Source organism: Lissotriton vulgaris, chromosome 2_1, assembly GCF_964263255.1.
Source record: "Lissotriton vulgaris chromosome 2_1, aLisVul1.2, whole genome shotgun sequence".
Classification (NCBI taxonomy): Eukaryota; Metazoa; Chordata; class Amphibia; order Caudata; family Salamandridae; genus Lissotriton; species Lissotriton vulgaris.
The window spans coordinates 453,868,862-453,887,094 of NC_141687.1; the positions used below are offsets into that span (position 1 = coordinate 453,868,862).

Consider the following 18,233-nt stretch of genomic DNA (forward strand, 5'->3'; position numbering starts at 1 on the left):
ATTTTTCAAACAATCAATCATTTCGCAATTTGTCGTGTCTACACGACCTTACCCGGACCGCATGGACAGTTTCTTGTCTTCCGAATCCAGCGCCCGATCGTCCTCTATTCTTCGTAATCCTCGCGGCACTCCTGATGGTTCCCAGTCAGGACAGTAGATCACTCGAGAGAGGTCTGTTCGGAACCAGTGAAGTTCGGATGATCGGCTGTCAGACGAGGGTCTATTGGACAGGTGCACTCCCGATCGTTGCAGTCGTTCACTCTGTCGTCAGGACCTCTCCCACTGGATCCACGAGTCGCTGATGGGCCCCACGTTTGGGACGCCAATTGTTGAAAAAAGGTATAGGCAGAAGACCCTTTTCCGCAGTTGCCCGGCGTTAACCGCCTCTATACCCATTCAAGTTACCAAACAAAGAGGCCGGCGTTGGAGACCGAAAGGCAGGAAACAGAAGTTTTATTCCGATGCAGCAGAACACGTCAAATCAGACAACAGGGTATCTTCTCGAGGTGCTCTAACTGCATCTCTGAGGCCTGGCCTCTTATACATGAGTTTATTATTTTATTGCATAAAACACATCTCTGTCAACTCTTTGATGTACGGAAAGACATCCTCGGAATCCCCGCTTCAGGCCCGTTCCCACACATATTTACAGTTGAAGTCCCCACCCCGGTCACAACAGATGATGTTTATCGCGCAGCTGGACATTCCGCCGTTTCACGGAATGTGTGAGGTTGATCGGATCTCATGGGGTGGGGGCTTTGATCAGCTCAAGGATCCTTTGATGGGGGAGGGGTTCCTACTGTACAGGAGGAAGGGGGCAATGACAGTATCCGCGGGCCAGGTGGTGGCTTGGGAACGAGTGAGACAAACGGGCACAAAGGAAAGAGGGGTGTTATCAAGGGATCCGGGACCATGAAAGGGATGGAGGGAAGTGTCGCGCTGGGAACAGGATGGGGTTCCGAGGCAGAGCTGCGTGGAAGAGAGGTTTATGACCCAAGGCATGTGAGAGCGGGGGCTGTCAGCGCGCGGGGGATGCTTTGCGAGGTCAGGAGAGAGAGAGAGAGAGACGCGCTGGCTATCAACGATGGGCAGAGAGGCCATGGTGCTCAAAATGGCTGCCGCTTACGCGCATGAATGGGCTCGAAAAGGGGGCAAGATGGCGCCGATAATGTTGATGCTGCAGCCTAAGGTTTAACACTGCGACAGTGGGAGGCACATGTTTTTTTCCGGCACTATGTACTCCGACACTTCATTTCCATATTCTGTACTCCTGTTTATTAACACTGCTCCGCCACCCAGGGTGGATCTTATGGCTGTGTTCGTTGTTGTTTTAAAATGCTCAATAAAAAAGATTTGTGAAACAAAAAAAACATATCCAGAGAAGCAGGAAAACATTTGTTGTGCCATAGCAGTATTTTTCCTGTTATCGCCCTGTGAGGTTGCACGGTGTGAAATACCAGCATGGACGTGGTTTGTTCATAAATACCAAGAACGCATATAGTAACCAAACATTGCAATTTCTGAACATGACACACTACACACCAGCCTTGGATCACAGCGGGTGAGCATCATGTGTCCTTTTACAACCTCCCATTTCTTCACCTATGTGAAGTTACCCTTGGGAATGCCAATGCGTGAAAACAACAGAGGTCTTGATGCCAAACTATACCCATCAACATGCTTTTCAGATAGTGTGCCTGGAAGAAAAGGAAAACATAAAGACCCTTCTGTGGGACAACATGGCAGACAAATTAGCAGCAGGCACAAAAGTATACAATTTCGAATCAGGAACTGACTGTGCATCCAGAGGTGATAGTTAAGAGGAGCCAGGTCTAAGGACAAGTTCTATATCAAGGCAAGCCGAGTATACCGCTGTGAGGCAGAGGACTTTACGAAACGGTGATTGAGAGAAGCTGCTGCCAAAATGTACCTCAATTTAAAGAAGGAATCCTTATTTTGAGTAAAAGTGTCGGAATCCGTACAGTTGTGCTAAAATTGTGAATCTTGTAATACTATCCCCAAACTGTTTTGACTTTTTAAGTGACTTGTGTGCTAGATAGGATTTGAGCTTCACAAACCATCACAACCTTTGCAGACATTATGATTGTGACTGAAAATTGCAGTGTTCAACCATGAACCCTGGTTTCATCTCTGAAGAGTTGCAGGATGAACCCTGGCAGATCGGATACAGTAAATCATTCCAAAAAATAAGTATTGAAAAGCCATCCATTCGCTCTATTTAGGAGTAGCTAGTATTTTTGGCATCTCATAAAGGGTCTGTCACAAAAACTAAAATGAAGCAGTACCTCGCCCTGTTGAAGGACAGATGCTCACATTTCACAAAGCTGCTGATAGACCAAAGAATTTGTGTCCTACCCTGGGAACCTGTTAGGAGTGCAATGTAATCATTGTAAAACGCATTCACATATTATCCAATATTTTTGGGAATTAAAAGTAATTGTGAATTAACTAACATGTTATTGTACAGCTTAAAACAACCCTATGTAAGTTTAATGTTTAGTGTGTAGAACATGTACCTATCCTGGTAACCAATTAAGTTGTTTTAGGTTTTATTAATACTTGTGATTAAGTGATGTATTATTGATGATAAGTGCTCTTCTAGGTTGATGTTGAATGTAAAATGTGTACTAATGCAGTCGGTTGATGTATTTGTAAGCCAACTGAGGAAATGTATTTTTTGAACGACAATCATTTTTACAGGGCTCCATTGATTTTTACATTGCCATCTCGTGGCAAACCCTTTCCACACGACCCTCGTGGTAGTTTTTCCTGATGTACGAGGAAAATTCTATCAGCACCACAAAAATCCATTTTAGCAGGCCTGCATTTCTGCCCAGGAACTGTCACCCGTCCAACCCCCTGTTCTTTTCAGTTCATCAGAAAGCCACATGGCCCTCACCCCGAGTGAATGATTCATTTTTCCTCTCCAACTCCCAGCCTGATAAAACATCCTTGACACAGTGATCAGGTTATCTAGACAGTGGTCTGACCGCTGGACTCTAACCAGGGTAAATAAACAAATGACTTGAAAGACCAGGCTTTGATCAGGCAATTGAACAATGACCTGAAAGAAAGAGCCCTGATCAAAGCACAGTGGACAATGCTCTGTGTACCAAGCCTTGACCAGGTCACCAACTACAAGCATCGCCTTAATCAAGCTATCAACTACAAACACTGCCCTGATTGGACAATGGACTGACAGCCAAAAGAATGGTATGAGAAATGTATAAAAGGCTTGTAAGCTACAGAGTAAAGTAGCAGCCTCCTGGGTTTTGTCTCTAACTAGCTTGGGACTTTGTTCCATAGCCCGGGCTATTAAATAAATCTGGGTTCCTCCTGCAGACGAAGGCTCCTGTGTCTCCTTTTACTACGTATGAAGGGTATGAAAGATTTGGGCGGTTCCCTGCTGCCAAGACCCTGTAAGTGGGTTATTCCGGTTCTTCACTACCATGTATGATGGAATCATTAACTTAGCTTGACTCATAGGCCTGACTGTATGGCATCATAAGGGTCCTCATTGCTGACATTAATGTTTAGCTTTGTATGTGAAATCTGTAGAATGTTCCTCTCTCACTTTTGCATTGCAGGTGGAAAACTTTATTAGAGAAAGTAGGGGTATTGTTCCATTAGGCAAGGTTGCAGCCAGCGGTTCAGGGGACACCTAGAATCTACGGGCTCTTCTTGCTTAAATCATACATTACCAAAGCGACCAGGACAACCAGCCGTGGAGGGAAGTAAGTTATTTATTAGCTCGAGCTAAGGACAGGGTCCCAGAATGGTACAAAGACAATTCTACGGAGACTGCTGCTTCAATCCACAGTGCACACATACTTATAGTACTAGCCACGCCCATTTGCACAATACATAGTTCCACGTTTTGTTAAGTTCCTCATCTGACAAGTTTTTCGTAAGTCTTGTGGTGCAATCGTGGCCAGGGGACATCTTTCTCTGATTGCACAATGTACACAGCCTCGTGCTTCCTTGCTCAATTGTGTGGTCACAGGGTGCAGCCTTGTGCTTCCTTGATCAGATGGTGTGGTCACGGGGCACAGCCACGTTCTACCTTGACCAGATAGTGTGGTCACAGGGCACAGGAGTTGGTTGTGACAGGCTGAGTTACCAACAATGGACAGGAGGGGGCTAAGTCTCAGACACAACTGGGGGGTGAGGCACTCAGGCAGCTTCTCGGAATCGGCTCAACCACAAAGAGGAAAGAGGGTTGTGCACGTTTCAACAGGGACGTGGAAAGCTATTCTTCACCAGGTTGCCGAGAGCAGGGCAACACAAAATGGAGTCTCGTGGGTCATTTTAATTTCAGTTCAACATGGCTGAGCCCAGTGTAAAGACTGTGGAACGAAAAGCATTGTAGGACTTTTGATGAATGGTATTGTTGTAAATAGATGACAGGATAATTCTAGTTGGTTACATGTAGAGTTATTGTAGGACCAAGGATGGACAGTGGTCCAGACAGTGTCTAAGCTAGTCACATCTAGGACTATGTATCCATCTTTTGAAGTGAAATCTTCAAGCCAAAATTTCAATCTCTTTACATCACATGCAATACTGCACTTAGTAATCTTGAAGAGTACCTATGTATGGAATTCTCACATTTTACCTAAGACTGTGGTATTTGTAAAGCACAAAGGCGTATGTTGAACTTTCTATCTTCAACTCAGAACTTAAAGTGTTGGTGGACGGAAACAGATTTGAGAGAGTGGGCTGTCTCTTCCTGTTTTGCTGGTCAAAGACGGATTGGAGAGAGTGGACTGTCTTTTCCTGTTTTGTCAGTCTAAGGGGAGTAGGTAGTAGTGATACCTATTAGTTGTTTGAGTGCTGTGTCTCACCTCACACTTCACTTATACACGCTTTGCCCCAAAATGCTCTTTTGCCTTCATGAACTAAAATAGTTCAAGTCGTCTTAGATCTCCTATCTGTCTTTAATATTATTGTTGCTGTCTCCCATACTTTAAACTTCTTTTTTTATGTTTTGTTTCATTTCTTTTCTGTAAAGGAGGAAGATGTGTTGTATATTGATTCCATCTTTTCATTTTGATAACTTTATTGCGGTCATAGACCATAAAAGCACAGATAATAAATGTACATACACGGTATAGAATACATAAATAATTTAAAAAATGCATGGTTAAAAAGTTATTAAACAGTAAGTTATCAAAATAATGGTATCAAACATCGCAATTGATCACAGTTTGTCGCAATTCATTAGAGTAAGCCTTCTGCGCCACATACCATATAAAAACGGGATACCGCAAACACAAAAATAGGGGAGGTGTCATATCTTAAAATTCTAACAGCTTGAACACATTGCCTTAGACCAAGACTTCTGCATAACGGTGCCAGCCAACATGTCCTTATTTTGCTATAAGCTGGGCAGAGGAATAGAACGTGAACAATATCCTCTTTAGTGTTGTTACAGACTGGGCAAATTCCCTCTTCTCGTCCATTCCATTTGCATGTAAATGCCCCAATAGGTAGGCAACGATGTCTTAATTGTGTATAAAGTTTTCCTGCAAGGGAAGGCTGTATTAAGTCCAAAAACTCCTCCCTCTTAGACACGAGTTTTACCTGCAAAAATTCTGTAGACAAACTGCCCAACGTTGTCGAGCTATGCAGAAGGCTTAAGTTGTAATGTCTCAAGGAGGCCAAGAGCTCCGTTCTCTTCACTCCCGAGCAGCTCACCTCCGGGGTCTCCCATAATTGGGGCATACCAATTTGATGTGCAAGGGCTTTGATATGGGCTAACCAAGGAATATTCTTGATCTTTAACTGCCCCCAGACTGCAGCAAATTCAGCTCTATAGTCCTCGAGCTCAGGGACTGTCCAAAGCCTTCTCCAATGCATGAGAGGTCGAGCAGCTAGCAGTTCTGAGATGGACTCTAGGCCTAGATCTAGTCTCAGGGGTGTGAGTGGGGTGCTCTGGGGGAGGCCTATCAGGTTCCTCATAAAGGCCTGTTTCACCTTAAGAAGGCTTGGTGTACTCTTATGGCCCCAGAATTCTGCACCATAAATCACAGCTGGTCTAGCTTGTGCCCCATAAATCTCAAGGGCTGGGGCAACTGGCTTAAACAGGGATGTTCTCTGAAACTTGCCAATGCCCCCTCCAATCTGCGCCAACCTCAAAGCAGATTTGGATACCTGTGGGCCCCAACTGAAATCTTCAGTCAGGGTAACCCCCAAGTATACATAGGTTCTCACCCTTTCCAGCGGGACACCATTTAATACAGGGTTAGGGCGGGTGCGCTTTGGGGGATGGAAGATCATAAACTTCGTCTTTGCTAAGTTTATCTCCAATCCCCTCAGAGCGCAGAAAGATACAAAACCGTCCAGAACCCTCTGGATTCCTGATGATGTTCGAGACAACAGCAAGGTGTCGTCTGCAAGCATCAGAGCAGGTACCCGGCCAGTGGCCAACCATGGAGCGTCACTGTCCCTGACCTTGTCCAGTTCACCCACCAGGCCATTTATATAAAGACTAAAGAGCGTGGAAGCCAGAGCGCAGCTCTGGCATACGCCTCTAGTCACGGGGAAGCGGGCTGATAATTCACCGTTCTTCCCGCAGCTCCCCTTGGCGTAGTTCCCTGCATTGAAGCGCTTCAGGACGTCTAGCAGATAGGGCGGGAGGTCTAGTTCTTTCAGTACCCTCCATTGGCTCTTCCTGGGGACAAGGTCGAAAGCAGACCGCAGGTCTACGAAGACAAGGTAGAGGCTGCCACCCTCTACTCTTGCTGTCTTCCAAAAAAGGACCTGCAACCTAAAGATTTGGTCCAGGGTCGATATTCCATCTCTAAAGCTGGCCTGTAGGGTAGTCAACAATTTTTGCTCCTCCATCCACCCCAGCAATCTATCCAGGAGCACTCGGCCCATTAGCTTCTGCGAAGTATCCAGGAGACTAATCGGCCAGTAATTTGATGGCACTAAGGGGCAGCCCTTCTTGAAGATTGGGACAATATCAGCTCCTGCCCAGTTGTCCGGTAACTTGGCTCCCCAAAGGACAGCATAAATAGAACAGCCAAGTACGGCGCCCAGATTTTTGGCTGGGAGCGGAAAAGATCTCCTGGTAATCTATCGAGGCCTGGGGCTTTGTTAGGTAGCTGCCTGATGATCGCCGATTCCACCTCCTTGATTGAGATACTCTCGGTGTCTCCAGGGCCCACCTTCGCCCTGGCGTCCCACTGACCTCTGGGATAGCCCGGATCCAAGGCCCCCCGCAGTCGATGCTCATGCGGGGGGTCTGGGGCTCGGGGCATCCGAAGGGCATCATCTGGCACCAATGTCTCTGCCCCATTTAAATGTTCACTAGTGTCGGTCTCAGGGCTAGTGTAAAGCGCAGCAAAGTGCGCCTCCCAAACTGACGGAGCAATGTTTGGTTCAACATGGCTGAGCCCAGTGTAAAGACTGTGGAACGAAAAGCATTGTAGGACTTTTGATGAATGGTATTGTTGTAAATAGATAACAGGATACTTCTAGTTGATTACATGTAGAGTTATTGTAGGACCAAGGATGGACAGTGGTCCAGACAGTGTCTAAGCTAGTCACATCTAGGACTATGTATCCATCTTTTGAAGTGAAATCTTCAAGACAAAATTTCAATCTCTTTACATCACATGCGATACTGCACTTAGTAATCTTGAAGAGTACCTATGTATGGAATTCTCAAATTTTACCTAAGACTGTGGTATTTGTAAAGCACAAAGGCGTATGTTGAACTGTCTATCTTCAACTCAGAGCTTAAAGTGTTGGTGGACGGAAACAGATTTGAGAGAGTGGGCTGTCTCTTCCTGTTTTGTCAGTCTAAGGGGAGTAGGTAGTGGTGATGCCTATTAGTTGTTTGAGTGTTGTATCTCACCTCACACTTCACTTTTACACGCTTTGCCCCAAAATGCTCTTTTGCCTTCATGAACTAAAATAGTTCAAGTCGTCTTAGATCTCCTATCTGTCTTTAATATTATTGCTGCTGTCTCCAATACTTTAAACTTTATTTTTTTATGTTTTGTTTCATTTCTTTTCTATAAAGGAGGAAGATGTGTTGTATATTGATTCTTCATGTAATATGGCTGACAATAGTCATTAGCCCTTCCTTAGTGTTCTTACCTCCTCAGCCTCCAAGAATACATGTGTGTGCTCTAACCTGTGAGAGTGTTCACTGTGTCCTACAATAAATCTACATGTAATCAACTAGAAGTATCATGTCATCTATTCACAACAGCTATCTTATTTATATGCAGCTTTGCAGACAAGGATAGTTACCAATTTACCGCGTGAACTCCTGACAGAGTACACCTAAGCGCAAATGTGCTCTTTCTGTCGCTTGTGGCTTTATGCCTCTGATCCATTTATGGATGTTTCATCTACTGACACCACTTTCCTCTTCTCTACTGCCCTGTGGGGGAATTCGTTTAGTGATGGCACGTCAGTGTTAGAGTAGGGATAGTTAGATTTAATGCTGCATCAAGAAGTGCGGATGCAAGGGAAATTGAGTTTCTGTTTTCTCATCTCATGCATAATCGTAATTGAGGTTCTTGTTTTTCTTATGCTTCAGCGGGTGAACTTTTTCAGAAGGATCGATTTTCTGTTCCCTTTGTACTTCTATACCCTCATGCTGAGATGGGCTTTTGTCCAACTGTTTTTTAGTTTGCAATACATTGACTAAACTTCATTTGGCTGTCTATTTGGGTTCTAGTGTAGCCATTCCTGTTGCACTGTATTTCGAATAATCCATGACCTTTCCATCCCTCTAGCATTCAAACTGTTCAAAAGAAGCATCGGAGATCCGACACTGAACTGAACGGACCAAGTAAGTGGGCTCAGGCTGCATTACTACTAATCCATCGTCATGACGAGCATGAATCATTTTCATTTTCAACACCTACATTAATACTCATTAACAGCGATGCCAGACTCAGGGGTGCAGCTATGAGTGATGTAGCAGCTGCAGTGAGCGGAATAAGGTGTTTGAGCGACCCACTGCAGAACTAGAGTGGGAGGCCGTTCTCTGACCCTAAATGTGGCCAGGCTGTGGAACACTCTCCCCCTCCACTTAAGGTCCAATCCAGACCTAACCTCCTTCAGGAAACAACTGAAAACTTTTTTGTTTAATAAGTAGGCCCCCTTCAAACACCATGCCATCTGCCTTACTGTAAGAACACCTTTTAGTCATAGCGCTTGACGCCTCCGGGCAACTATTTGCGCTTTACAAAACGCATTTTCATTTCATTTAATTTTATTTCATTTCACTGCATCCCATTTTTGGCCATCTTTTATTATCTAAAAAATGGGTATTGGGGCCCATTTTACTTCATTGCATTAGAGTCCATGGAACCCTTCTGAGGCATTGTCCAGATTGCAATATAAATAGAAATGTTTACATGAAGCACCTGATAACCAATATTAATTGCCAAATATGAAATAACCGCACGCGTATTTATTTGCCATAACGGCATGCCTTGTAAGTATTTGACTGTTGCGGTCCTTTCTTTGAAGTCGATCAGCCCACCTGTGGGCCCAGGAGCCGGTGTTTATCCCATTTCATACTATGTCTATTTTATACTGACGTGAAAAGGATGCGAATAAGAGTCCAGCCGCCTGATTCATCATGCTCCCGTTTTGCGAGGCCCTAATAGCGATTCATAGCGAATCGCTATTAAGGACTCGCAAAACGGGATTCATGTAGGAATATGCAATAAAAATGCGATTCCTTACAATTCCTTATTTGCGATTAGCTAATTGCTAATCGCAAATAAGGAATAACTCGCCATTCATTCCTATGGGCCAAAAGGCCCATAGGAATGAATGGGGAGTATTCCTTATTTGCGATTAGCAATTAGCTAATCGCAAATAAGATTGCGATTTGAAGGGTGCCAGGGGTGTCCACAGGACACCCTGTAGCACCCCTCAAATGAAATGTCACACAGGTGTTGCACACACACATGTCCAAAGGACATGTGTGTGCGCAACATGCAACTTAGAAAAATGCTTTTAAAAGCATTTTTCTAAGTTTTTGCTATTTACCGAGAGGTCTGACCTCTCGGTAAATAGCGGCCCGAAATTGCGAATTAGCAATTTAAAATTGGTTGATGAATTGCATTTAAGGAATCTCAAATATAGATTCCTTAAATGTAATTCCTCGCAATTTAGCGAATTAGCAATTACCGATTTTTGCATTTGGGATGATGAATCCCAAATGCAAAAATAGCGCTCGCAAAGGGCCAGATTCTCAGAATCTAACCCTTTGCGAGCCGATTTCAGCTTGGTGAATCAGGCTGCAAATCCAGTTTAGACTTTATTCGTAAAATAGGGAAAGGCATATACATTCTTGACAACCAAGACAAAGCACGCACAGCTTCATAATTTAACTTTAGTGGCTAAGATAATTAATTCCACGCATGAAATGACCTGTGATGTCTGTTGTTAGTTCAAATTAGGAACAGATGGGCTACTCCATATGTAATTTTCATCACGCTTCCACTTTCCATAAGCGCCTGAAACGGAGAACTCGGCTTCACTTGCAAGAGCCAACACTTCCGCCTCCTCCTGCGCCCTGGCTGACCCCGACCAATGCTGATTAGATCTGCACCTCCCTGACCCTGCTCGTTCATCACAAGTTAACACGTGACAGGTACTTCTTCCCGGGCTGTAAAAATAGCATTGCTCTGGTGCACAAAGATAAATCTATGCGAGCCTGCCCAGACACATCACTGGGCAGTTCAAGTGTTTTGAAAGCGCATTCCTCAAATTGGATAGGTAACATATGACACAACTTCATAATATTTGATTTTAAATTAGGTATTGTATGTCAACGCGTGTATGTGCCAAGCAAAATACATCTGGGGCATGGCATATCTTGGAGGATGGTGGAATTCTCTCTGACCCCATTGTGGACTTAGATCCGCCATACGTGCAGCACGTGAAGTGTATCCACCGGGGCACCGACAACTTTCATTGGATAACAGTAAATTTAAAGAAAGCTATAATTCAATAAACCCTCTGCAAAAACATCGTTAACTCAATAAGATGTATGGCAACCGCCAGAGAACATTTCTTTTGTTTCTAGGTAGTCCATTGCTGTTTTAGATTTCCAGTCTTCCAAGAGTATTTTCTATTCAGCCCCTGGCTAGAATGGGGTCCGGAATTGTGTACAGATGAAATCAATAACATAGCAAATCATACCTTTCATGTATGCTGTAATTTAATTTAATACCATCTGGTGTTCACTATTCATACATTATCACATAAATTGCATTCAATTTAGCAAAATCATTTGTAAGGAAAACACCTGCTTTAGGGACCATGGATCGTGTCTATTATATAAACCATTAGATTTATATTCTATATTTTATCCAGCATATTTCTCATTCAAAACCGCCCTTTCTATATTCTGAGAAATGATATAACTCTACCCAGCAGCAGCAGGGGCAAAGTATGTCACCAGAGTGTGTCTGGATCGGCCTAGACGGTGTAGAGCAGCCCGGACTCCGTGGTAGTAGTAGGTCCTGCTCTGGAGAGAGCTTGTCCAAGTTGACACTCTTAACATGCGCTGCACCACGCCCTTTGCCTGGGGGGAGAGAAATCTGAGCCCAGGCATATCGGAGCTCTCAGACTCATCAAATACCACATGCAACCTGCCCTGTGCCTTGGTGGGGGTGGGTACTAGGAGCCCAACCGGGGCTGCATTCCAAGACTGCATCCAATAATGTTGGACCTTTCAGACTCATCTGCCGCAAACACTGACAGTGAGGCTCCCACCTCGCTGCCTGGATCTTTATTTTAAAATCCTTTGCTCGTAAAGGACATCCTCTGCCATCTACAACAAGCACCAGCAAGGCCAATAGGTCTGACTTTAAAATACCAATACATGTAAACAAGGGCATTTACAAATTCTATTGGCATGCATTGTATGCATACATGTTGTATTTCACAATAAAGTATGTCGTACTAGCTATGGCAATTTTGGAAATAGGCAGCAAAATGTTTTTTTTCTGTGAAGACTACATATAGGAAAAAACAACTGAATATGACAAACAGCAAAGTTGAGTTAAAAAAGAAAGATTTTGCATAATACCTTGTGCATACTAATTGCAACACTTCCTGGAGGGTGGGATAATAAATCCACAGCTGATAGCATGAGGTGAGACAGTAATTCTCCTGTAGTTGTAGCTTTTCTAAAGCCACCTACTCTATTCATGTTTAAAAGAATTGCTAAAAAAATGTCACCCAGACAGCTGCACTGTCAAGCCATATTCAGAACAGTCATGCACTAATATATAGTGTATTTTGCCACTCATGGGCATACTACTGTGTGGGAAGCTGTAGCAAATCTCTTGAAATGTGTAAAAGTGATTGACAGCATATTTAGCACTATTTTTGCATTAAAAGCACTGCATTACCTGCCTAGAAATACAGATGCACTGTACATAACACCCACTAATGTACTTATTACAGCGCCGCTTATATATCCCTGTAAATCATTCCCAAAGTTCCCAATACTGGGGGCAATGATAATTTCCGGAAAAAATGTGGTCATAGAAATAATAGACCCTGAGCATTTACTTATCAATGAGGAATTGTTGGGAAATCTATAATTTGATTCCCAATTCTTCCTGTATTGCACCCTAAGGCTCCCCTGCTTTCAACACGCAGAGTCCTTGAGTCAGTGCTTGATTTGAAAAAATACAAGTATGAGGGCTCACAGCAGGAGGCCACTGCACCTTGTGCAGCAAATTGATAATGGCAACACAAGTACTAACATTCACACTCCTACAAGTTTCAGACCCACCAAGCTATAAGAATGGCTTGGGTGGCAAGTATTATTCATTTTAATGTATATGACTTGTTGTAGTCATCTCTAAATTAGCCAGACAGCACCACTTTGTAGCAGACTGTCACAGGCCCCGGTGCTGCCAATTAAGTGCTGGTGCCAAGCCCCTGAAACTACAGCTCAGATTAAGCATTGCCCTGAGTGGGTGTTCAGGGGAAAAAAGTGTTTAGATTCATGGGAATGAAGTGTTAAGGGATAGTAATAGGTTTTCAGTGTTTTGGGAAGGGTAGCTTTAAGTACACTAGGGGGCCCATTAGGATGTCGAGCAGATAGCCACCGCCATGCGGGTGGTTGTGATCCACCCGACATCCTGGTCCGCCCACCACCCATTTCCCCCCCGCCATGTTAGCATGACGGGGGACCACGGTGGACGGAAAGACCGTCCACTGCTTTTCCACCCCGGTCGCCTTGCTACCGGGGCTGAAAAGGTTTAATATCGTGGCGGTGTCTATCAGACACCGCCAGCCATATTACAATGGGCTGACACAGATGCCTTTCCGTGGCGGCAGAAAGGCAGGCGGTCTTCAGCTCGGGGGCCCCCTGCGGGCCCCCATGGTGAAGGGGGTGGAGGGTGCACATGGTGGGTACCTGTGGTACCCCTCTGCATATGCATACACAATGCGGCAGGCACCGCGCGGTGCCTGCCGCTTTGTGTACGCAAATGTATACATGCATTTTTAGCATTGTGGCGGGTGATGCTGAGAGCACCGCCCGCCACAATGTTAACAATGCATGATGCGCCCGCCACTGTGGCGGGCGCATCATAATATGCAGGGCGGGACCGCCGCTTAGCTCGCGGGTGGTCCCGTTTTCCGCGAGGGTGACGGGCGGGCAAAGTCCACCGACCATCCTAATGAGCCCCTAGGTGTTTGTTGTTTTGGCTTTGATTGTAGATCGTGAGGCTGAAGAGCCTGAGGCAGAAGGTGAAGAAAAAATCTATTAGTGATGAAGCTTAAAACAAATTTAATAAAATAGTGCAGAAGTTAGATCTGGATTTGGTAGGCTGTGAAATTTGAAGTGAATAAATTGGATGAGGAATCTGGAGGGTTTGAGTTGTCTGGAACTGTGTGAGAAGAACGTTTTATGTATTTACATTCTTGAATGTACTGTCTGTACATTTTTGATCGTTATGTAAATTATTGGGGAGTTAGAATATCTCCACTATTTTTTTTACCTACATCTACTTCTGTACTTTGGTTATTTGGTTCTGGGGTGATCCAAGTATGTGAGAGTATGAGATGTAAATAGTTTCAAGGGAGCCATATTGTCCACAGCTTGGGAGATAGTATTGTTGTTTCTTAAAAGAAGAGAGTTGATGTCACTTTTATCAGGGAGTGTGAGCAGTATACATGATATTGCCAGAGCGATCAAATTAGGAGAAAAAATATTGAAGGATTGTTTTTATATGGTGGAAGGTTGAACCTTGTTGAGGATGAATGAGTGGGCGAAAAAGAGAGAGAAAGGAATGGGTAAGGTACCTGACCAGTCAGTTGTAATTTTGTTTTTGCAGTGTACCATGTTTTCATTACTTATGATGAGATCGAGGGTCTGACCTATGCTGTGAACCCAGAGGGTAGTGAGTTGTTTTAGATCATGTGACTGGATGATGAAATTTGGGAAATTATAGAGCCTGCATTTTGTATTCCCCCAGTCAAAATTGAGATCTCTGAGATAGGTATAATTTGCAGAAAGTGATTGTTCGGAGAGAATATAATAAGCTATTTCTTGTAAAAAGCGTGCTTGCAGATTGTGCGTGCTTCCAGATTGTGCTGTGGGTAGTGAGAGTTTCAGAATGAGGTTTTAAGAAAAATCCTAAGACTTTTGAAGATTATTGGGTTAGGTGCTGGTATTTCAGTGCCCATGAGGGATTCTTTGTGAATGATGGCCAGTTCCCATGTTATATATATATATCTATCTATATCTATATCTATATCTATATCTATATCTATATCTATATCTATATCTATCTATCTATCTATCTATCTATCTATATATATATATATATATATATATATATATATATATATATATATATATATATATATATATATATAGATAGATAGATAGATAGATAGATAGATAGATATATATAGATATAGATATAGATATATATATATCTTTATAGTCACTGAAAAAAAGAACGTTTACAGGGATGTTATAGTTAGGAAATATAATTTAGAAAAACATAGAAATTCACTGAAAAGACCAAAGGTGACAGTGATGTTATTGTTAGGCTTAAGTTTCACTCATACAAAACCAGTGAAATTCAGCAGTTATAGTTAGCTGAGCTAACTAATAACTTGCGCCTCCGCAATGCTTATGACCTCACATATTACATCACTCATGCCATGGTCAGTGACATCACTGATGACATCACTGATGACATCATCTAGTGTCTTTTGATTTCAACAAGTACAGGCAATCATCGCAAGGGATTCAACTGAGCAATCAACATATCTCAGGTTGAGGGAGAAGTAGCACAGGCTTAATTGAGTGCTAACTGAAAAAGTAGCTGCTAGTTGTAATAAAAACAGAATTTTATATTATGAATATGGTGAGAGAGTGGGTCAGATACTTGCCAGCCAAATGTCTGACAACAAGGCTAGATCTAGCATCAAGTGCATTGAAGGGGAGGGAGGGGCATTATATATGCAACTTCAATCTATCGCTGAGCAATTTAGATTTTTTAAATGAAAGAATACATAGCGAACCAACATCTCCCACTAATTTCAGCACCTGGGAATATTTAAAAGATATCCAATTACCCAGGTTAGATTCTCAGGAGATGATACAGCTTGAAAGGACCTAGTGCTAGGCGAGGTCGAGGGCGCTATTAGTGCTATACCCTCAGGTAAGGCTGCAGGCAAGGACACAATCCCCCTTGCGTGTTAGAAAGTCTTTAATGATATTCTAGCATCAGAATTCACTGACTTAATTGCATACATTATGGGGGAGATGTCCCCTGTATCTTGGAGAATGACCAATATCGGAGAATTTCTCAAAAAGGGAAAACCACTGGGGGGAGAGAAGTTTGTGCCGACCAATTTCACTGCATAACTCAGGCGCAAAAAAAAATCTAAAATGTAGGCAAGTTACCTGGCCTCTCTCATACATGGTATAGTCTCAGACCAACAGCATGGGTTTGTCCCCGGAAGAGACACCATGGCTCACGATAGCACTTCTAAAGCAGCTTTCGATATATCAGGGTAGTTGAAGAACAGATGGGCATGATAATGCTAGACGCAGAGAAGGCTTTTGATAGAGTAACTTGGGAAGCATTATGGTCAACAATGAGGGTATTTGGTCTTGGCAGCCAGTTTATATCTCTGTTTCAGACCCTGTATAAGAAACCTGTAGCTAAGGTCATGCTGAGTGGGACTTTGACATCTTTATTTTCAGTACACAGGGGCACTCGACAGGGTTGCCTACTTTCTTCATTATTATTTGCTTTATATTTGAACAATTTATCAACCATCTATTGCAGAATGTGGGTATTCATTGAGTAAACTTAAGAAACTGCTTAAGCAGATGATATCGCAATTTTTTCTAGCAACCCAGTAGAGGCCATAGCTTGCATTACAAAAGAGGCTGAGCTTTTTGGAGTCTTTTCCGGATGTAAATTAAACTTGAATAGAACACAGATAATCTTTAGTTACCAACCGGGCATCTCACTCTCAGTCCCAGGGGTCATAGATACAGCCACACACTTAGGCACACGGCTCAGTAGCCGTGTGGAAGATATAGTAACTCTTAATTATGAGCCACTCTTAAAACTTGTGATGGACACATTACGGCACTGGCATTGGCTCCCTCTCAGTAAACCTGTATGAGATGTCTGGTAGGATCTCCATTCATGTATTCTATCAGAAACTTATCTCAATGGTACAAGATGACTGTTAGTCCTAAGATTCAGCATTTCCGGATGATCGGCATGTTATATTATATGCTGGAACGTATCTCTAAATGGGCATCATCCTGAGCTCCTCATAAAATTAATTGCCTGAAATGCAAGCTGTATGCAGATGATTTAAAGGATATGTTCGCTGACTGCCCAAAGTTTAATCAATTTGGGCAGATCTATCCTCGCTTCTCACAAAACGTTTTGGTTACAAATTTCAACTAACTGACAAATACATTCTTTTGGGGCATAAGCAAGGTTATGTGGATCACTTGAGTCATTGGTACCGATCAGCATTGTGAGTGCCAGTTTATGTATAGCCAGAGTTTGGATAAAGCCCACTTCACCGACTATCAAGTCATGGTGGGCAATACTGCCACTGGTCTACGAGTCCGAAGCAGCCTTGGCTAAGGCCAGAGGCCCTCGTGCTCTCACAAAGTTAAAAAGGATCGGGTCCAATATAAATTGGGAATAGTCCTGTGATAGTAAATTCATGTAAATGATGTTAAAACTTGGATTTTGTAGCTGTGGATTTTATAATATATCGTTCCCATGTGATATTTTTCTGCCAGGGGTATAAGAAGGCAAGATCACAATGGCTAATCCAGCTTTGTAGGAACTTGGGGTCCACACATTGTTGCGACATGTACAGGATTTTAAAATCTGATACACACATGCCCATTGTTTTTTCCATCTCATGCTTTTTTAATGATGAACTTGTGATAAACTGTACTTATTTGGTACTCCTAGAGATAATCGATTTATTTTAAAGTCCACCATTTTTTGAAACAGAATGCATATAGAATTGATTCCTTAATGTACATGGTTCTCATTTTATTTTATTTTAACCACACTGACAATTAGAAACAAATATGCTGGCTGAGTAAATGCATTTATAGTAACTAGCCACCTAATGTACTTCCCACCAGCACTTTATGTCCTGTTCTCTAAGATGGCCCATGCCTGGAAATGCTGCTATAGTGCATGGATTGTGACTGTTTTTCTCTTTTATGTAATTTTATTTTAACTATTTTATACTATTGCCTTTTAACTGTGCTTTTATGGCCATTTGTGCTGAAATAAAGTTTTATGAATGAATATCGTTCGTCCGTTGCTCTATCTGATTTTTGCTTGCTATATTGTGCATGATGATAAAGTAATTAATGAGCTACACATTATGTAATTAACAAAAATGCGTTTTTCTTTTTGCTGATATATATGCTGGCTCCATCAAAAAATATAAAATATTTAAACCAAATAAATACATATATGTATATATATTAGCTACTGGCGGTCGCCAGTAGGTAGATATAGTTAGGACCTAGTTTCCATAGGGAATCCCCAACATTCTATTTGGTATAACTTTGGCGCCGGTTGATAAATCTTCGCAAAATTCTCCAAGAAGATGGGGTGCTCCACTCCGCTCCTACCCTGAATGTTTCGGGGTGATTCGTCAAGCGGGGGCAGAGAAAAAAGGGGGTC

General features: G+C 42.9%; 1 protein-coding gene across 1 annotated transcript in view; it reads left to right on the forward strand.

The window, feature by feature from the left end:
* Positions 1 to 18,233, forward strand: part of LOC147730583 (uncharacterized) — a 136,602-nt gene that overhangs the window by 67,576 nt on the left and 50,793 nt on the right. Inside the window, exon 3 of the mRNA XM_086954089.1 lies at positions 8,778 to 8,833. Coding sequence (XP_086810215.1) covers positions 8,778 to 8,833 — 56 coding nt within the window. The remainder of the gene's footprint in view (positions 1 to 8,777; positions 8,834 to 18,233) is intronic.